General features: G+C 50.0%; 8 protein-coding genes across 9 annotated transcripts; 4 read left to right on the forward strand and 4 right to left on the reverse strand.

Moving 5' to 3' along the window:
* Positions 1-88: 88 nt before the first annotated feature.
* LOC6589520 (cytoplasmic protein NCK1) lies at positions 89-7,500 on the reverse strand. Of its 2 annotated transcripts, none has more exons than XM_026988453.1 (6): positions 7,184-7,500; positions 3,414-3,946; positions 3,142-3,346; positions 2,350-2,695; positions 1,803-2,282; positions 89-1,719 (listed from the first exon to the last, which is right to left on the reverse strand). In XM_026988453.1, exons 2-6 carry the CDS (start codon positions 3,841-3,843, stop codon positions 1,510-1,512), a joined length of 1,671 nt encoding a protein of 556 aa, XP_026844254.1. In that variant the 5' UTR covers positions 3,844-3,946; positions 7,184-7,500; the 3' UTR covers positions 89-1,509. The 2 variants fall into 2 exon arrangements, with proteins under 2 accessions (XP_026844254.1, XP_026844253.1); XM_026988452.1 differs by having other exon boundaries at positions 3,414-4,176.
* Positions 7,501-8,089: 589 nt separating this feature from the next.
* LOC6589519 (RCC1-like G exchanging factor-like protein) lies at positions 8,090-9,551 on the forward strand. Its single transcript, XM_002015006.2, has one exon. The coding sequence runs from the start codon at positions 8,128-8,130 to the stop codon at positions 9,502-9,504; it is 1,377 nt and encodes a 458-aa protein (XP_002015042.1). The 5' UTR covers positions 8,090-8,127; the 3' UTR covers positions 9,505-9,551.
* A 535-nt stretch (positions 9,552-10,086) lies between these two features.
* LOC6589108 (integral membrane protein 2B) lies at positions 10,087-12,235 on the reverse strand. Its single transcript, XM_002015005.2, has 3 exons — positions 12,067-12,235; positions 10,514-11,249; positions 10,087-10,457 (listed from the first exon to the last, which is right to left on the reverse strand). The coding sequence occupies exons 1-3, from the start codon at positions 12,172-12,174 to the stop codon at positions 10,315-10,317; spliced, it is 987 nt and encodes a 328-aa protein (XP_002015041.1). The 5' UTR covers positions 12,175-12,235; the 3' UTR covers positions 10,087-10,314.
* An 845-nt stretch (positions 12,236-13,080) lies between these two features.
* Positions 13,081-14,022, reverse strand: LOC113565731 (cleavage and polyadenylation specificity factor subunit 4). The gene has a single exon (XM_026988721.1). The coding sequence runs from the start codon at positions 13,955-13,957 to the stop codon at positions 13,109-13,111; it is 849 nt and encodes a 282-aa protein (XP_026844522.1). The 5' UTR covers positions 13,958-14,022; the 3' UTR covers positions 13,081-13,108.
* A 304-nt stretch (positions 14,023-14,326) lies between these two features.
* On the forward strand, positions 14,327-15,784 carry LOC6589107 (post-GPI attachment to proteins factor 2). The gene is made up of 2 exons (XM_002015004.2): positions 14,327-15,077; positions 15,147-15,784. The coding sequence occupies exons 1-2, from the start codon at positions 14,447-14,449 to the stop codon at positions 15,281-15,283; spliced, it is 768 nt and encodes a 255-aa protein (XP_002015040.1). The 5' UTR covers positions 14,327-14,446; the 3' UTR covers positions 15,284-15,784.
* Positions 15,785-15,804: 20 nt separating this feature from the next.
* On the forward strand, positions 15,805-16,715 carry LOC6589106 (post-GPI attachment to proteins factor 2). Its single transcript, XM_002015003.2, has 2 exons — positions 15,805-16,455; positions 16,518-16,715. The coding sequence occupies exons 1-2, from the start codon at positions 15,819-15,821 to the stop codon at positions 16,655-16,657; spliced, it is 777 nt and encodes a 258-aa protein (XP_002015039.1). The 5' UTR covers positions 15,805-15,818; the 3' UTR covers positions 16,658-16,715.
* Positions 16,649-17,646, reverse strand: LOC6589105 (peroxisome assembly protein 12). The gene has a single exon (XM_002015002.2). The coding sequence runs from the start codon at positions 17,609-17,611 to the stop codon at positions 16,718-16,720; it is 894 nt and encodes a 297-aa protein (XP_002015038.1). The 5' UTR covers positions 17,612-17,646; the 3' UTR covers positions 16,649-16,717.
* Positions 17,647-17,813: 167 nt separating this feature from the next.
* LOC6589104 lies at positions 17,814-20,438 on the forward strand. Its single transcript, XM_026988846.1, has 6 exons — positions 17,814-18,221; positions 18,282-18,428; positions 18,486-18,780; positions 18,841-19,524; positions 19,583-19,819; positions 19,877-20,438. The coding sequence occupies exons 1-6, from the start codon at positions 17,880-17,882 to the stop codon at positions 20,308-20,310; spliced, it is 2,139 nt and encodes a 712-aa protein (XP_026844647.1). The 5' UTR covers positions 17,814-17,879; the 3' UTR covers positions 20,311-20,438.
* The last annotated feature ends 1 nt before the right edge of the window (position 20,439 follows it).

Genomic DNA, 20,439 nt, shown 5'->3' on the forward strand with positions numbered 1-20,439 from the left:
ACCGCCGAATCAACGTTTCTCTAATCACTTTCCTAGAGCTAAATAAAAACAAAATAATAATCATAATGATAATAATAATCATAATCAGAGGGCCATGAAAAAGGCAAACAAAATGTAATTGCAATAATTAAACAAAAGTTAAAGCTGGAATCGCTGCGCTCTTACTCTTAATCGTAACCGTAATCGTAATCGTAAATAAAACTTTAAATAGAGTATGTATATTCTGAAAAGGGTGTCGTCTAGGTGTGTTAGCATTGCATCAACTGTACAGTATGGCATATATGTGGATATAAGCCTCCCCTCCCTGGTTGCCCCCGCACAAACGATTCGATTATGTTTTTATAATTATTTGCGAACAGCATCTGGAGCCAGAGCTGCCCAGAGATATCAATTGTATTTGTTATGGTTATATCGTAGTCGATAATTAAATGGTTAAATAACAAAAAAATGACTGTAGGATCGATCCTCACTCTGGCTGTGTGTGTGTGCGTGGGTGTGGTTGGTCTGTGGTGTGTGGTGTGTGGCGTGTGGCATGGTGTTGGGGTTGCCCTGTGCATCACTTATGTATGTACATACACAAACAACTTCATTGCGGACTTTTGGTTATACATAGTGTAATGTAATCGTTATGCACGGATAATAGACATCATCATCATACTGATTTGGGTACCATACTGACCCGTACATATATACTACATATATATAAATACTATATATATATGCATGGTTCATATTTCATATTACATTTTCAAGTGTGTTCTGGGTTAAAAGCGTTCATCTCTCATCTCCTGCTCTCTGTCGGTCTCTAGTCTCTTCGTTCTACTGCTCCTGTCCTCTGTGTACATTTTAGTCGGCTACAACTTTCGTTTTAGAATATAGTAATATGTGCACATGTATGTATATGGTATGTTTTATATACTTATGTAAGTGTAATGCTGCATGTTGACATCTAGAATTGTTCTTTGAATCCCCCTCCCCTACTCCCTCCTCCATCCTCTCACATCCTCTCATCCCTCACTTGCCACCTCCAACGAAAGGCGGCTCACAAAAGGTAATGTCTGTAATGTGATGTGTGTGTTGTTCCTCTTTCACTTTCTGGTTAACATAGCCAATGCGATAATTAAGCGTTAATTTAATTTAATTTAATTATATAAAAGTACAAAAAGGTCCTTTGTCCGTGGTTATATAAGATCTATATACACACACACTCGTACACAGATCCACACAGATCCCATCCGATCCATTCCGTTCCGATCTGTTCTTAACTGGAGTTCTGCTCTGAACCCTCGGAATCGGTTTAGGCATTTAACTGAATCTGAATCTGAATCTTAATCCGAATCTAAGACTGAATCTGAAACTGAATCTGAATCTTGGAAACTACATTGAACTACACGTCGAGCTGAGCTGCTGAGCTGCCTATAAGTTAGCCTTGGTATATCTTTGTGTTGTATATGCTTAATACGGGTAATAATGATCCCCCCCTTTGATGATATTCATCCTTGTGGCAATTTACGTTCCATTGGCCTTGGGCAGCGACCGCACCAGATACAGCTTCTCGCCCTGCTTGTTCGTGTAGATGGGCGCTCTTTGGTAGTGGTCGACCAGCTGGTCCAGTGAGTGGAACTTCCGCTGGCCAATGCAGTACATGTTCTGCTCCACGTGGACGCGGAAGTGCTTGTTCCTGCCGGGGGCCTTCAGCGAAACCGAGTAGTCGCCCATCTGCAAGAGAACGAGAGATACAATAGAAGAACGTTGCCTGACTGCACTCAAAACCTTTCAAGACTTCTTCTCTTTCCACTCACGTTAGTCTCACTGTCTCTGATGAGGAAGTCGCCGTCGTGGCCGTGGCCATTGAGCACCGTATCGCACTGGCTGCGAGTGATGGCTCCGTAGTACCAGGTCTTGCCCGCCAAATTTGGTCGCTCCATGGGCTGAGTAGAAGACTGCGATGAGGGTTTGTTGTTGCCCTCGTTCCGGCGTTCCATGGAGTCTCCGCCGCCACCACCACCGCCGCCGCCGCTGCCGCCGCCTCCGCCACCGGCCCCGTTGTTGCTGCCAGTGCCATTGCCATTGCCGGCGGCGCTAGTATTGCGATAGGGCGTGGCCAGGTAGTCATTCAACTCTTGGAGATAATTGCGTGGAACTAAACCGACTTGGCCCTGGTTGTTGCGAGCCTTGTACCAGTCCGGATCGGAGGCGGGCCGATCCACGATCTCCAGCCGGTCACCCTTCTCAAACGACAGCTCCTGGTCATTGTTCGACGTGAAGCTGTAGAGGGCCACCTGCAAGAGAAGAGAACGTCCGTCCATTAGAGGCCACCACATTAGAATCTATCGTTAATAAGCGTACCACAATATCGAGCACGTTCTCGGCCATGGCATAGGTGTGGATCTCCCCATCGTTATCACAATCCTCGGTTGTGTAGTTGCTGGGGAACCAGCCGACGGAATTGCCGCTCTGGCCGCGCCACCATCCGTCGTTGGACTTCTCTAGGATGAGGATACGCGTGCCCTTGGTCAGCGAGAGCTCGTCCGGCTGCTGGGCCTGGTAGTTGTACTTGACGATGGCCGTGCCAATGGCCTCGGCCGGATCGGGGGGCAAGCGTCGCGACATTGTTGGACTCTCGATCTGCCGGGACGGCGAACAGTTGGGCAGCGTCTTCGACCCGGAGCCCTTTTTCACCTTCTTCTTGATGCTGCAAAGACACATATTAAATCAGATCAGATCGAGGCTATCCACTAGGGGGTTCTTTATGTACATATAGGGGCGTGGTTGGTTGGGGTTAGACTATTAGCCCTAGTTTCAATCATTTTGGGTGTTAGTTCAGGTCCAGGCAGTAGGGTTCAGGGGTCCAGGGGCTCGACATTTGAGTGGCAAAAGTGACAACGAAAGCAAAAGGAATTTGTTTACAAAATACAAAATACAGAAATACAAAAGCCGAAAGCAGTTGGAAACATAAAGTACAATAATCAAAGCAAAACCAAGGAGTGGGAAAGAGATACTTCTACAGATACAGATACAGATAAAGATACGGATATATTTGTGGATATAAAAGAGATCTTAATACTGCTGAAATCAGAGCAAGAAGAAGGCTTAAGTTTAGTTGCGGACTCGGGGCTTGTGGCTTTCTGTGGTACGCACCTGTCGAAGAGCGAGGGCTTCTCCTTCTTCACATAGTTGCTGGGCACGTAGCCGGACTGGTTGCGGCTGTTCTGGACACGCCACCAGTGCTTCGAGTCGTCCAGCAGAAGATAGCGCTCGTTCTTGCGCAGGTCCAGCTCCTGGGCACCCTGCGCCGCATAATCGTACTTGGCTACCACGTAGCAGACGTCTTCCTGAGATTTGCCTGTGAATCAGCGAAGAAGGAAACAGTTTATAGAGTGTCCCGATGGATGTGTCAGCCACAAGCTTACCGTGCTTCATGTTGCCCGCCATTGATTGGGGTCCAGCGTTGCCAGCGGCGCTGCAACTGGAGGAGTTACCGCTGCTGCTGCCGCCGCCGTTGCTGTAATCGATCGCTGGCTGGCCGAAGGTCACACTTTTGTGCTGGGCACTGCAGCTGGAGGCGGTCGACAGGGTGCGATGGTGCAGCTGTAGCTGCTGCTGCTGCTGTTGCTGCTGCTGCTGCTGGGAGAGCGACGAGTGGCGCTGATGGTGCGCCGGCGATCCAGGTGCCTGCGCCTGCGGACGGTACTGGTAGATCTGGTTTTGATTCTGATTGAGATTCAGATTCTGATGCTGCGGCGGCGGCGGCGGATACTGCTGCTGCTGCTGCTGATGAGCACTGCTGCTGTTTGAGGAGTCGGGGATGTTACGCGCGAACCGCTGTGGGTGTTCCAACATTCCAGACTAGCTCCTCCCTCCACAAGGGCCTCCTCCTCCTTCGCTCCTGCGGGCGCTTGCCTAGCTCCCTAGCTGCCTAGCTAGCGGTGGCCGGCTCCAGCTGCTGCTTGTGCGCGTAGTATGGATGCAAGATACGGGATGCGGGATGCGGAAGATGCAAACGAGAGTCGGGCTCAGTATTCATTCAGTGTTCTTTTCGTGTGCTGCTGCTGTGCTGCTGGTTTGTGTGTTTTTTTGGTTTTTCTGTTAGTCTCTTGCCGCATTCTATGCTTGCTGCAAGTTGCTGCCTCTGGGCGGCCTTCCAGCCAATGCATTTCTGCTAAGCCTCAGCATCTGGACATGGTCATGGGCGTGAGATGCATATGCGTGGGCGTGGCAGTGGCAGTGGCAGCAAGTCAAAAAACAGAAATGCAGCGCAAACGATAAGATGGAATGCAAAACGCGCAACAAGAGAACGCAACGCAATGCAACGCAAAACCAAGAAAAAGAAAAGAAAGGAAAACGAAATTCGAAATTAAATCTCTGCATAAAGAAGCTTGAAAATGATTATCGTTTCAAATACGTAAGGCACTTAATTATACACGTTTAAAAAACATAACTCAAAAAATTAGCATCCGCACAAAATGTTTGTTTGTTTGTTGTTGTTGCTGTATTCGTGTTATTCGGGTCAGCGGGCGAGCGAGCGAGCGAGAGAGAGCAATGATATGGAGATGAATGATGGATAGATGGATGGCTGGCTGGCTGGCTGTCTGGTTAGATGGATGGAGCAGGGACTGGGACTGGGACTGGGACAGAGGCCAGTACCAGTTGTGTTGCAATTAAAAACAATCTCAACGGTGAGGCAAGTGAAAGCTGCCTGGCAGCCTCTGGCTCTCCAATTGAATTCAATTGCTGTGTTGACTCTTCAATTTGAATGAATCGAATGAGAGTTGGCGAGTGCTGGCCTGAGTATTGGGTATTGATTTGGCACAGCCACAGCCACAGTATGGCTAAGGAGGCTACAGAACCATGGAAACCATAACAGACATTCCCTCACACATCTGAGCGGGGCAACGCGGGTGCCAATCGACCAATCGACTGCGACCGCAATGAGTCACGAACGGGATTCAAAGTGGAATTGGACATTGGTTGCCGAGATTTATCAGCAGACAGACCACAACGCCCGCAAGAGCAGCAGCTGGAGCCGCATGACATAAGAGGCGGCTCAAAGAGGCTCAAAGAGGCTGGCTGCCTCTCGAAAGGTGGCGGAGTTCGTTGGCCAGAGTTCGGTGGCAGAGAGCAAAATCAAAGTCAATGTCATAGCCCAGGGGAGGCCCCTCTCTTCAATAATTAAAAATCAATAAGTGGGCACAATGATGATGGAAGCCACCAGACACCAACAGACAAGAGGCCTTGGCTTTGGTTTTCACTTTTTGCCCCAGCGGCGCACCTTGCGATAATTGTCTGAATGGCAGAATCTAAGATCTCCTACCAGGAACTGGGTATCTGGCACATCAAAATGTTGTCATCATTAGATAAGAGCTTGGCTAACTGGATTGTTTGTGTGTTTTCTCATCGATTACTCAAGGGTTTAGTGTGCCCGGTTCCTGTGCCTCTGCCGGATATTAAATGGAGATAAAGACACAGAATAAGTGCAATATTTGTGAGTCATTCTTTCGTTGGCAATAAGAGGGGTTCCGCCAGCGGCTGAAACCGAATCCAAAACAGAAGTGCGAAAGAATTCGAAAAAGATTATGTATGTTTGTGCAAATGCTTCCCACCTGATAAGGCGGATAGGGGGAGGACCAACAGCACCACCACCAAGAAAAAACTTGAAACGTTCGGCTGGCCCCCTGCCAATGAACTGCACGGCGATGCAGCAATGGATTTGGATTTTCTTTGGCTTTTGTTTTGCACTTTTGTTGCCTTGAGGAGCCGCACAGCCAAGACATTGACATAGCCACATTCCCATCTACGGGCACATCCATCCATCCATCCATATCCATAACCATGTCCATTGGCTTGACAACATTTTATTTCGTCAGAGAAGAAAGACACACAGAAAGAAAGAAAGAAAGAGTTGCACGTGCCTGGAGCGGGGTAGTGGGAGGGGGATGGGGAAAGACAAGCCCACGAGTTTATGAGGCGGAAAGTTTTCTTCTGCTTGGATGGGATGGGGATGGGGCTGGAGACGGGGATGGGGTGGGATTGGATGGGCCAGAGAGACGGTAGGCAGTACGGAAGCACTCGGTTCGGTTCGGTTCCATTCGAGGAAGCAGCGAACAGAGAGAACCCAAGGGGAGACGACACACATGCATATGCATATGTATGGGCCCTAAAAACAATCACAAAACAAATTGGAAGCACAAAACGGAGGAGAATTATACTCTGTAATAAGTCGCGAACCGACTCCGGGATCGATTTGAATGGGGGGGCACAGAACAGAACGGAGCAGAACAGAAAGTGGGGCAACCTAAATGTGGCAGAAGGGGGATTGGATTCAGAGTCTGAGTGCAGGAGGAGGAGGAGGAGCAGTGTTATCTGGTGTCGCGCGAGGCAAAGGGCATCAGCAGCCAGCCACAGAAGCCGATGTCAGAGGAAGCCCATCCGCAATGTTTATATAAGATCATTCATTATGTGGGCATTCGAGAGTTGATTAAGCATTTGTTTGTACGGAGGATTGGGGATCGGGACTCGATTTTGGGAGTATTGGCTGTTGCCGAGTGGCCATGGCTGTGGCTATGGACTGTGCCTGTGTCTGTGGCTGTAGGGATGGATGCACGGAATATCTGAGAGCATGAGAGCCGGAGAGCTGCTGCGCATTCTGTGAGCGGTGGTTGGTTTGGTAGTTGCCAAGGATGGACGGGGCGTGATATGGCGATGAACGGTGTTGTGGTGGTGGCGGTGCTGTGGGGAGGGGAGGGGAGGGGAAAGTGGCACAGTTAGCTGTGTGCCGGCGGGCGCTGCAGCATTGCAGAACGGGGCACGAGACCATGGGCTACCCAAAAAAAAGTGTCATTAGGAAAACGCACTTTTGAGGACCAATTTCTAAGGGTTGCTTGCCTGAATGCCTGCCTGCCAGGGTACCCATACCCACCCACCGAGGGAGAGCAGCGGTAAATGCGTACGCACCACCAGGTGCTGACGGAGGAGAGAGCAAGCAAACACAACACACAGGCAAAGAGAGAGAGAGCGGATTGAATGGATTTCAGTCAGCAGGCGAGTGAGGGCGCGAGAGAGAGAGCGATGCAAAGACAGACAGAGAGATAGAGACGAGAGACCACTAAGTGAGAGAGAGAGAGAGAGCAGAGACACAAAACAGGAGCTAAAAGGAGCAGCCGAATATTTTGTGTGTACCTACCGGAGACGACGAGAGATTCGATGGAGACGATGACAACGGGGCACGGCTGCGGGAGCGGCAACCAACGGCAACTCCTATTCCTTGTCTTGTTCCTGATTCCGTGTATTCCGTCTGTGTGCGGTGCGCCTAGCAGCAACCAGCGGCCCCAGCCCCTTTCGTCGGCATCGGCGGTAGAGACTTCACTTTCTTTCCTAGCGGCTCCGGCAGCTGCACTTGCACTTGTACTTGCAGCACCAATGTAATCCAGGGTATTGCACTTTACACACGATTATAATTATAATACTCTCCGATGTGCGAACATATGTATGTATGTATGTAAGCCTTTATGTATGATATGATGTGTGTGTGTGTGCTTGTGTGTGTATTGTATGTACATATGCTGCTAAGGCGGTCGAAAAACACACGAAAGCAAACTAATTCAACACTTTTTACTTAACACCGACAATGCACACGATAATTAGTGCAATTATTGAGACTATTAAACACTTTTGAAGCACTGATTCGCGAATTATTAATTAATTTTTAATGATTTACCGCAGCGAGCCGTTTTTTGTACGTCGCCCATCCGATTTCGATATGTCGGTGGCGATAGCGATACACTGCAGACAATCGGTTCGCCAGAGATGTGCGAACGACGTTTGCGGACATCGATATTTTCGATGTTTTGTTATTATAACTGTTCTGCCTATCGTGTCAACTATCGCCACTTATTGATAGAATAGGGACGTATTAATAAAACAAAAATAAATCATTTAAGCAAATAATTAGTGCAAATAGCCTATAACATGCTTCTAACGAAAATCTAAACACCGATGTATGAGAAAATAGTATAGCGATGACATCGATGTTAACATCGATACAGTACAGTACTGTTTCCAATCGATTAGGTATCGAATACTGTTATTTACACCTGCAATTTGTTTAAAAAACGAATTTGTTGGGAAATGCTGAGCACAGTGAGGGTGGGAGCATGGACAACTCCCCGGCTGACCCGCACCTACACGGCAAAGGCTAAGCGCAGCGTGCTGTCCCAGGACACGACCAAAATAAAGGACTACACGCCGAAGGTGTCGGATCCACACGCGCACCGCGTCTATGTCTGGGGATTCCAGGAGACCGGCGCCCTCGGCCTGCAGACGAGCGTAAAGAAGGCCCAGGAGCGATACACCGAAATGGTCCACCATCCGACACGGCTTCAGTTCTCGAACAACAACGAGATCACAGATGTGGCGGCTGGTTATGGCTTCACCGCCTACGCTGTCCAGCGCTCCGACGGCGAGACGCTCTTTGGCAGCGGCCTCAACACGGACTCCCAGCTTGGTTTCCAGGTGAAGGGCAATCCCAAGGACCCGGCTAACCTGGATGTGATCATATATCCCACAGCCATACGACTGCCGCGGGAGAACGGTGAGACGGACGAGGACATGCAGGTGCGCAGCATGGCCGCTGGCCGGGCCCATCTGGTGGTGGTCACCCGGAATGGAACGGTGTTTACCCTGGGCAATAATTCGTATGGACAGTGCGGTCGTTCCATCATCGACGACGAGAGATACAGCAAAAGCGCACTTATCCACAGGATCGCTCAGGCGGATATCTGCGGGGAGAAGGACGAGATCGTCAGCGTTGAGTGTGGCCAGGACCACACAATGTTCCTCACCAAGCTGGGACGCGTCTACACCTGCGGCTGGGGTGCCGATGGACAGACAGGGCAGGGAAACTACCACACAGCGGGACAGATCACGCTCATCGGCGGCGACATCGAGAAGGAACGAATTGTGCGGCTGACCAGCTCCTCGGACTGTGTGCTGGCCCTCAACGAGCGGGGCGACGTATTCGGGTGGGGCAACTCGGAGTACGGGCAGCTGGACGATTCGGAACACGCCCAGACCCAGATAAACACTCCGCGCGCCCTGCAGCTCACCAAGGGGATTGGTCTCATCAAGGATGTGGCCGCTGGCGGTTCGTTCTGCATGGCCCTGAATGACCAGGGACTGGTATACACCTGGGGCTACGGCATCCTGGGCTTCGGACCTTTTGTAGAGCAGACATCAAAGCCGCAGCACCTGCTGCCTCCCCTCTTTGGACGCAACGATTTCAGCAATGCCACCACCGTGGTCTCCATCGGCTGCGGGGTCTTCCACATGGGCGCCGTCAACTCGGACGGGGATCTGTTCATGTGGGGCAAGAACCGTTTCGGCCACCTCGGCCTGGGCCACAAAAAGGACCAGTTCTTCCCCTTCAAGGCGGCCATAAACGGGAAGGTGACGAAGGTGGCCTACGGCGTAGACCACACCATAGCTCTGTGCAAGCCCTATTTCTAGTCTAATACGAAAATAAACGACCTTAGAGATGGCTTAAAGATCACAAATTCGCGTTTAATACATTTAAATACTTTAAAGAACATTTAGAGTAGTGTTTCTGTTTGTTTCTTTTTGATAGTTTTGTTCTGATTTCGATCTCTAATGTTTTCCTTCCGTAAATAGCTGTCGATCTCATGTGTTGTCGTTCTTTACATTAATTGTTAGATAGTTAAAGAGCATATACTATATAAAATATGTACTTGGAATGGAATGCTGTATGCCTTGTCGTGCGTCATTTTCCTTTGTTGCGGGGAGGGGGGCGTATATGTTTTCTTTTTGTATGAGTACCGCGTCCAAATACCCCCACCCCTACTCCTACTAATCTCCTACTGCCTGGCTGATTCATTGCTTTCTTTCGTATTTGTCACAATTTCTTCAATCGCATTTTGATTGCGTTCTAGGTACATTTTTTCGCTTTTTTAGCTTCTTTACTAAGAAGTACGTACGGTGTCTATGATTTGCTAAAACTCTTGCGCGATCCCACGAGCGCTATCGCTCGCAGAGATCGTCGATTGGCCAATGGATATACACTCTTCTGTTCTGTTCTTTTCGGTTCGGTTCGATTCGGTTCTGTTCGGTTGTCTGTGGCCGCAGGCCCTGTCTGTCCGTGTTGTAACCTGATTTAATAAGCATTTACCTCAAACTGGCGACTACAAACAGATCGATCTTCGTTATATATAAATCAATTCTAATTAATAATTTTTTTAGGTTTGTGTTATTTTATATGTAGTGTAGCTTAAAAGGTTCGCTGCTCTCCCCAGCACCTCCTCCTCAGGCCACTTGCTGTGCAGCCTCGCTCGCCTCGTAGGCCTCCACCTCGGCTATGTTGGACAGATCGTACTCGATGACGCCCTTGCCCATGAATTCGGCATATTTTCCGGCATCCGGAAGAGGATCGGCCGACCGCTTGGACACTGCAATAAAGAATAGTGTGAGATAGGTGCTTGGTTCATGGTTGCATGCCACTTACCGCCTGAGATAAACTTCTCCATCATGTAGACCTTCATGTCGTAGCACTCGTTGGCAATGCGCTCCGAGATGAGCGAGAGATCGGTGATGCGGGGCGTGATCACGCGCATGTTACGGCGCACTCGCTCCGTGTCAATGTTGTAGTATCCGGTGCCCATCTTCTTCATCAGGTCGACGAAGCTGGTGGGTGGAAGGGTGGTCTCCCGGTCGAGGGGCATGATGAAACACCGGTTGGTGGTGGTGTCAATGATGGCCGACTGGTTCTCCTTGAAGTCGTGCATGAATCGTCCGCGGCGTCCGTCCTTAAAGTCCGGCACATCGATCTTCGCGTATCCCTCCTCATCGCTGCTGTCCAGCTCGATCTCCTCACGGAAGAAGTTATCCTCATCGCCACCGAATCGCCGCTCCAGGCCAGTGCCGTCGACGGAGCTGGCGCCGCTAAACTGCGGCAACAGAGCCCGCCAGTTGATCTGGGCGAACCCATCGTCGCTGCGTGGATAGAAGCGTGGCATCTCGATCGAGTCCTCAGGATATGGAATCTCGCAAAGTGCGTGGTAGCGCATGTTGGCGTGCGGGGGGGCGTACAGCCTGTAAAGGGTCCAGCCGCCCAGCACTCCCATCATCATGACCACCATAGCGATTAGGAAGAGCAAGAACGACTTGACGCAATGGTGTTGCGGCCGATTGAAGACCATCGACTCGGCATCGGCCTCGGAGTCATTGTAGGCACCTTTGGGCTGTGGGTTTTGCCATATCGCACTTAGTTAACAGAAAATATAAAATAATTGCTCCCCAGACGAACTCCAGAGCTCCAGGGAACACTAAGAGAAGTGATAACACGCCTCGCTTGCACTCACAAAGAAACCAGAACGGGGCTGGTGACAGATTGCATTACTGCTAGCGATCACAGCACAGCCGTTGGGTCGGATAAACTGTACCATTCAAGAAAGTAGTGCGCAAGCAGTTATCGGGGGCACTGTGTTTACGACGAGCGGGCAAAGGGCGATTGCAAAAAAGAAGACAAAGAATGGGTGCATGGTTTTTCCACGGGCCATATTCAGGGCCACCATCTGCGTGCCAGGCAATCAACAGGAAGAAAATCTGACCTCAAGGAAGCAGTGGGCGGGAGTGGGAGTGTGAGTGCGAGTCCTTGGGGGAGACCAGGAAAAAAGTGAATGAGCACACGTCATGGGGGTGGCCTGTCAACAGCACTGCTTGCGAAGGAAAAAAGAGTGCAAGGCCAGCGGGAATTCCAGCATGGAAAAATCAATAGATATGCATGTCAGGCTGCCGAGCAGAAGCTGGGCCTCCCCCAGAGACGAACACGGGAATTTGGGCCACCCAACAACCACCACCCACCATAGAACAGCTCCCATCGAATCCACCAAAAGCACGAGAGTACTCACTCGTCTCGTCGTACATATGGCGACTTATGTCGCACGAGGCGAAACGAAACTTGTAGCTTTATGGGGCCGAAGGACAGTGGAGACTCGGGGCCCCGCAAGGACACGAAAACGTTGCGCAAAAAGTGCCAATTTAATTGGATAAACTTACTGCGATTAGCGAGCCATGATGCATCAGAGCCTCATCGTTGAGGTTCATCGGCAGTGGCACCTTCTCCTGGTCCTTGGGTTCGCCCCTCAATTTCGCCAGAATAGTCATTGTATCCGTTTTGTGGTTTTTTCACGGAACTGTGCTCGAATCTAAACAGAAAACAAAGTTTTTCTCTGGTACGGAAAATGTTGGTGCGCAATTTGTGTCGCAGTCTGACCATCAGAAATATACCGAAATATACCGTCTCACTTTAAAAATATACCATAAATATACTGACGAGTTTAAGCTCTATTATACATATTCCTCGTTTTTGATATTCCGTGCAATATATCTAACTAAATAGAACTCTCAGCCATGCCCACATTGACTAGTTTTCTTTAAACACTTGCTTTTATTTCATTTTGCGTAAAAAGAGGTTTTAGCGAAAATGGTCAAACAAAAAAAAACGAAAGAGGATAGTCGTTCCTATTGTTCAATTTTGATATTCCGTCGAATATTATTAGCTAAATGAAATCTGTAGAAACGATCAAGAATTTGATGCCGATCATGGATTAGTATTGGACGTGGCTGGGACATGGCTCTAAATGGCGTTCATATCCTCTATACTGGAAAATACTATCAAACATTTGCAAGGTGACCGCGGTCAACAATGAGTTAAATTGCCTTGTCTAGATTTTGATTTAATATTACTAGTAGCTAGGACCCTCAGTCTTGAGGAAATATTTGTATCCAGTTGATGGATCAATTTTCTACAATACATTTTCATTTTTGGGACTCCGAGTCAAATTTCAAATAGAGCGGAAATAGTAGTGATGGGGGATAGATATCGGTGTGAACAATCGAATGGAGGGAAAAGCTGGAAATCGAATATAGGCTGAAATTTAAAACCAAATAGAAAATTCGTTTTTCCTCTGGCTTGACGGAAGATTTATTCTGCTCTACATACTGTATGAACTCTTACAACTTACATATACCAATAACCACGGCACTAGGCACTATTTATGACTATGTTGATTTGAGAGAAAAATTCCTAGTTTTTATTTCATTCTGATCGATGCGTTCGGGCACTGGAGAGAAACGCGAGGTGGCCCTTGGGACACTTGTTGGCATAGTGCCCCTTGTGCCCGCACTTGTAGCAGGTGATCTCCTCCAGCGGCGTTGGTATTTTCAGGAATGGTGGAGGCGGATGACTAAGAGGGCCGTCGTCGTTGCCATCGCCGCCACTGTGGTCCATGGCGTTGATGTTGTTGCGGTTCTCCAAGCTACCCGCGTATTGCTTGCACGAATTGGCCTTATGGCCGAGCTCGCCGCAGTAGTGGCATGTAGGTAGCTTCTTGTGTAGCTGATCCTTGCTGAGGTCAGCCAGGGGCGGCAGCTCGAACCGCGGGTGCATATGCTTGCAGTTGGGTCCTTCCGGGCAGAAGCCGGCCAAGTAGTTCATGCAGAGCACGCGCCGCAGATGCTGATGGCGACAGTGGGGGCCGTGGCGGCAGAAGCCTCGCTTGTACCAGGGGCAGTCTTTGACCTTGCTCTGCGGGTCGATGTGCAGGAAGGGGCACTCCTTGTTGTGGCAGGCATTGAAGCGGGAGTAGAAGTAGCATTCGGGCATCTTGGTCATGTCGTACTCGTGTAGGAACTCGCACTGGTCCCCCTTCTTGCAGAGGCCGCGCAGCCAGTGCTTGCAGACGATGGTGCGGTCGCCACGTATGTGTCGGAACGGGCACGCGCTTCCCTTGTCGCACTCCTGACCACTTCTTGTGATGAAATTGCAGACGGCAGCGATGGACTTGTCCATGCCATAGAACGGGAGCGGAATGGCGCCCACCTGCTCGATGAGATCCCGCTCCGCCTTGAACTGCAGGCTGTTCACGTTGGCCAAAAGTATGTCCATGACGATGGTGATGCGGCACTTACTGCATAAACAAAAAGTATTTTCTTCCTTTTTTGCGCGTGTTGTTTTGTTTAGTGTCAGCTAGAGATGTGCAATGCCGGCACGATGCATCGATAGAGCTCTCCTGCCACGATACGATACGAGCCTCGATTTTCATTTTGCTGTAAAAGGGGATGTTTTATCCGCCTCGATGAAACAGCTGTTCAGTCGTCATTACATAAGATCCATTTGATCAGAAATTTAAATTAACTTGGCTCATTTTCCATTCCATTCCAGTCCATCTATTTTATCCATATCATATCGCAAATCTGTGGCTCATCTCTAGTGTCGGTCGATAGCTATCTAGTCTTATCGATCAATTTGTTTACCATTTTCTTGCAATGTTTACAACGTAGGCATTTGCTTAATAACAGTACATTTAGAGCTGATTGGGTGCAAAAAAAGTATGTGAACCGCGCCCCGCCATCATCTGACCACCGCCTCCCCGCCATGTTGCCCACGTACGAGCGCCTGAACGACCCCAAGAACGTTTTCTTCCGAATGCCCTTTGCTAGATTGGCTCTTGCTGCCCTGAGCCTTCCCCTTGGTGGATTCTTCTTCTGTGTGGTATGGTCGCTGCTCTTCGACTTTGTACGCTCCACCTACACGCACTGTGACGTGGTCAACTACCTGCCGTCGGTGTCGGCTGCCATAGGAAACTATGAGCCACAGAAGACGATATGGAGGTTGGCCATCTTCCTGCACCTGCCCCTGCGGCTGGCGGTGGCCAAAATTTATTTGGAGTACTACAAGGAGCACATCAGGCGGAGCCGACGACTGCTCGGCATCCTGGCCTGCTTCCTCAATGTAGTGGAGGATCTTGCCCTGTTCTGCCTGTCCTTTTGGACATCCGCAGACAGCTATGAAACACACCGCAACGCGTTCGTGGTGTTCATTGCGTGCAGCGAGTGTTACATGCTGATGTCATACCTCCTCAACAGGAATGCGCGCAAGGTGGTGCTGTTGCCGCACGAAGAGAAGTCACTGCGCTATAAGCGCAACCTCTTTCTTGTCAATGTGCTGGCCTTCGGGCTCGCCGGATACTGCTTTGTCCGGCACAACGCCCGCTGCGAAGCGGGGGGTGAGTGCGGCTCTCCTGCGGAAATCAGTTGAATAATGTTACTAATGTCTATGCCATTTCCAATTGCAGTCTACACCTTCTTCGCACTCTTCGAGTACATTGTTGTGCTCACCAACATGGGATTCCATATGACCTCCTACTGGGACTTTTATGCGCTCAACGTTGTCTGCGACGCCAAGCACGGCCTCTACCTAACCCAATTCTAGATAGCCATAGCGATAGCGATATCATAACCCTCCCTTAAAGCACATTCACGTCCGACCAGCCACTCTCGAGTATTCTGTACATACGCGGTATTAGCTTAAGCTCAAAGTTTACTTAATTTTACCAAAGGAAACTAGTTTCGGATTCCGATTCCCTAAACGGCCTAGTTTTCCCTAAGATCAGTCATAAGATCATTGCATTATTATTTATACAAAATATTTTGGTATTTAGATGGCTTTAAGGTTGGCTCGACCAGCATCGGATGGTTCTATTAGACACATAAGCATACGAATGTCTGCAACGGATTTAAGGCTCCACCACCATCGGGTGGGGTGGTTCTATACTTTATATTTAAGAATATCCTCGCCTCCTCGGTTTTGTTTTGTTTAAAATTTAGCTCAATTCCATGTCTGTATGTATGTATATGTCAAACTTTTTCAATTGGATTTCTATCGATTGTGTGTTGAAACCGAAAATTTACAAATAACACAGTTTGCTTCGCATTTTGCATTTGATAGTTTTATTTACGACAACGCCATGCCCCAGATTCTAGAGCTGCCTACTTCCGTGAAAGATGTGCAGACCAAGAGCCGCGTCCGCATTCGTATGGGCCCTTTGCTCGCTGCTGCCCACGCGTTTTCAGCGATCTCCATAATGTTCTACCTCTTAATAGCTATCCTGACAGACTATGAGGTGACCACGCACACCAAGTGCACAAGACTGAACGTGTTTCCATCCTTGTCGGCAGTGGCCAAATCCCAGTACATCGGCTGGCGGGTAACCTGCGTCACGACCCTGCCGTTTGGTCTACTCACCGGCTGGCTCTACTTTCGCTACTATCGACGAACTCTTCCGCGCCAGGTGCGCTCCTTTGGCTACCTAGTGGCTCTGTTCATCTTCCTGATGGTAATAACCATCTTGCTGTGGGGCATCTATCCGAACATCGATGGCGATTCGACGCTTCACAGGGCGATAGCCATCTCCCTCTTCGTTTGTGGGGCCATCTTAATGGCCGGATCTTTTCTTTGCCACAAGTACTATATCTGCGACGGCAAAGAGTCCCCGGAACAGCTGGGCGATTGGCTGAAGCGCAAGCTGTTCGTCACCTACTTCGCCTCTGTTCCAGTCACGTGGCTCTGCTACTTTCTTCACGAGGAGTTCTGCTTTCCCTTTGGTGAGTGTGGCCCAGGGCAGACGTCGTGCTGAGTCAACTACTAATCCGTTGAATCTTTGCAGCCTATTCTGTGTTTGGCATCTCCGAGTTTGTCAACATTTGCACCGTTTACCTATTCATGTCCTTCTCCAACTACTTTGACTTCTACAACGTCCACATCTGCCACGACCAGCGGCTGGGCTTCTTCCTCAGCGAATTCTGATTCAGATGTATTTAACAAATATTCTCTATAACAAAATAAACACTCAGACTTATGGCTACGCTACGTTTCGTAAATGCGCACGAGGTCGTCCAGACTGATGGGATAGCTCGTCACCGGACATGTGCCGTGCTCCTTCATGTGGCTGATGATGCACTTCCAGCAGAAAACATAGCCCGAAACGGAGCACGCTGTTGGTGTTTGCAGGGGAAGCAGGCAGATGGGGCACTTGCCTATCTGGGGCAGCGTCTGCTTCACCTCCTCGGGAAGATCTCGCTTTTGCATGGCCTCGGGGTTCTGCAGCGTGCCGCCGACCTTGCGGCGTTGATCGTTGGAGTACCACCACTGGATGAACTGCAGGAAGAAGGCCAGCACCTCCAGCATTTTCAGGAATATGTAAGTCCACTTGTCCTCCTGAGGCGGCTCACTCGGGTATCGCAGCGTGAGGCGCATGGCACGGAACAGCGGCGAATGGCTGGATGCCTTTTTGATGAGGTATGCGAATGTGTGAACCGCCTTTGAAGCGTTGTAGGCATGAAACAGATTGATTAGGTAGGACTCCCATGCGTAGGTGTCTTCGTGCTGGGCGCTGCGGGACCGCAGCTTGCGCTCTATGTACGGCAGGAAGGTCAGCAATGTGGCGGAGGTGAACTGTTGGTGTCGAGTCAAGAGCTCTCCCGTCCCAGTGGCTGTGCGCTGCAGTCCGTAGAAGCTCTCGCCGAAGGAGGAGGCGCGGTTCCGCAGGTAGAGGTACTGCAGGATCCAGGTTAGCAGCGGCGACAGCTCCTCCCGCACTCGCAGGTTGCCCCAGAGTTTAAAGTCCAGCCGCAGGCCAAAGTAGTCGAAGATTTTACTCAGCGCCGGGTATATCAGGTTGTCCAGCGTCTCCGCCGCTGATATTTCAAAGATCGACGGCACATTCTGCAGATTCTGGCGCACGTTAGCGGCTTCTGCCATGGCTATTGGATGTCACCAGAGTGTCTTGTTAATGGAGAATAAAAGTGGAGTAATAAATAAATCAAATCAACAGTTTGTTAGTGTTGCAAAGCGGGGAATATGTATAAAAGACTATGAATTCTTCAGTATATTTACGGTATATTTTGAAAATAAGACGGTATATTTCGGTATATTTCGCACACACTGCATCTCCAGCGAGTTGTTTATTTTTCCGCCGATCAAATGGTTAATATTTAAATTGATCCGTAGAGCTGATCCCGAGGACACAATGAAAACCCCTGGTGCCGCCAACCCAGACCCAGAGCTGAACAAGTCATCGCACAGCAAGGTCAGCAAGAAGTCCACAAAGTCCCGCTCCAAGTCCACAAAGTTGGAGGTGGGAGGAAGCAAAATCTCGGCTTCTGGCCCGGGATCGGCTGTGGGCGTAGGAGTGGGGGTGGGCAGTCTGCCCGCCACGCCCACCCATGTACATTTGGTAACGACACCCACAACACCGACTTCTAGCCATGCCAACTACAACATGTTCGATGCCTCCTTTGCGGTGGCCGGCGGAGGACACGGAGTGTCAGGTGTCTCTGCAGCTGAGGCCTCGGGCAACACCAGTCGAATGGTTTGTTATTGTTACGCCTAGTGATTCCCTTGCCGAAGCTCACTTTTCTATTGTTTCCAGAGTCATCACAAAAGCTACGCAGGCTTCGACCCTCGCAGCATAAAGATCTTCTGGGAACAGCACGACCAAACGGACGTGGAGTTGTCCCAGGACGTGTGCGCCCGGCTTGCCGAGGATGCATCCTACAAAGTCTGGGAACTAATCAATGTATGTTATGTCCATTCCAGCCGTATGTCTCATTAATAATCATTCTCCATATTGCAGAACGTGAAGATATACTCGCGCCACTCGGGCGGAGTGGTGACCTACGATCTAGTCAATGAGGTGCTCAAAGATGCCGATGTACCCCCCATGCTGGGCGCCATGGACAGCGACTGGGATCGCATTGACTACGACGGAAGCTACTACTATCACTCGGATAAGATTTTCGAGCTGCGGGACGAGTTCCAGAAGGAGATTAGCCTTAGCCTGCCAGACGACGCAGACTTTCACAGTTTGTGCCCCGTGGAGGACAAGCATACGGAGCATCTGAAGCAGTCTGTCCAGAGTCTGGTTACAGGTTGGTTCTGCTGCACCACAATTTTCGTTAAAATAACTTTAATCTTGAAATTCTCTCTAGCTGCTCTATTTGCCGACAAGAAGACCCAGTCCTCGGCGCTAGCCTTCGCCGTTCAGACGCCATTAATGGGTTCCATCTATCGTGTCATAGTCAGCAAGATGCTTCAGCTACTGGCTTTCAAGCAGCAAGAACAACTGAGCCGACGTTGCTGGCGGCTGCTCCGCGCCTGTAACTACAATTCGCAGGCAAACCAAAACGCCTGTCGCCAGGAGTACTTCCACCTGGCCGAAGTGCTCGTCAGCCAGCTGATGGCGCCCTACGAAACTATAAAGGCGCCTCCGGAGGCCAGCGAAAACACAGTCCAAATGGAGCTTGAGGAGCCGCTCAAAATAAAGCCAGAACAATTCCCCGACCCAGGAATGGATGTGTGCAAGCAGGAACCTCAGGAGCAGCAGCAGCCACAGCCACAGGAACAAGCTGCGTTTCCCAGCGATGCTGCGCAGCAGCAGCAGCAGACCATATATAAGATCAAACACGACGACGACACTAATGACGCTAAGCCGGAGCCCCAGCATCTGTCCAGCTATTTCGCCAGTCCCGTTGGAAACGGGCTCGTGGACGAAGTTTGCGAAACGATTGGCCAGCTAGCCTCCCAGAGCGGCTACCTCCATGCCGAGTGCCTCTTCCTGATCAAGCGGCGGCTGGTCAGATTCTTCGCGGGTCGCGACGTGTGCAGCGAGAGGGGTGCGTTGTCCTTGTGCCCGGATCCGACTCTAAATATAATATTTCGGATCTCCTTTAGATTTCCAGTACATCAGCCGAGCAGTGCGTGGACTCATCGCCCTGGGGGCGTACGCGTTCCGTGAGTTTATTCCTTACATCTACAAACTGAATGCAGATGTGATACCGGATAGCCTGTGGCAGGACCTGGCACCGGCTGCCGTCTTTCTCGAGGGAAGCGACGATATATACCTGTACGAGTGGCTGGAGCACGGCTGTGGGGCTTCCAAGCTGCAGCCGTTTATGGTTCACTATGCCTGTAAGTAGAACACGCATACCATACCCCATCCGCCATACTAAAGCTCGTGTATTATAGGTGCATACGAGGAGCTCGTGACCCGACGCTATGTGCGGGCCAAGGCACCAGTCTACCGAATCGAGGCGACACCCGGTGTACGTCGGCTGGAGTGGAGCACCTTGGCAGCGGCCATGTGTCACGGCGACGATCCGAGCAAGGCGCTCAAGCCGAAGCCTACACTAAGGGAAGCCTTTCCAGAACTACAACTGCCGAATCTTCGGCACAACTGCTCCGGCAGCATCCGCTTCAAGTTCGCGGGATGCCGTCCCATGCTGCTCAATGCCAAGGCATTGCCCCGACCACAGGCAATGGATTCGCCATCAACCATCAACGGGGGCAGTGGCAGTGGCAGCAACTCTGACATACTCATCGCCAGACGCAAGCTCTTCAAGCCGCTGACAAATGTGAGACGAGAGGTGCCCACCAGTGGGTATCACTACCTTAGGATCTGAATCGGATTCAGGAACACCACGAATCGATCTGTATCTCAGGGTCCTGTATTCTGTGGGGATCTCAATCGCAAACCCTCTAATATTAAGTCAAAAGTCACGAAATAAATACGTATTTATTATCAAGTTAAT

Source organism: Drosophila persimilis, unplaced genomic scaffold (assembly GCF_003286085.1).
Source record: "Drosophila persimilis strain 14011-0111.01,24,50 unplaced genomic scaffold, DperRS2 tig00000191-arrow-pilon, whole genome shotgun sequence".
In the NCBI taxonomy this organism is placed as follows: Eukaryota; Metazoa; Arthropoda; class Insecta; order Diptera; family Drosophilidae; genus Drosophila; species Drosophila persimilis.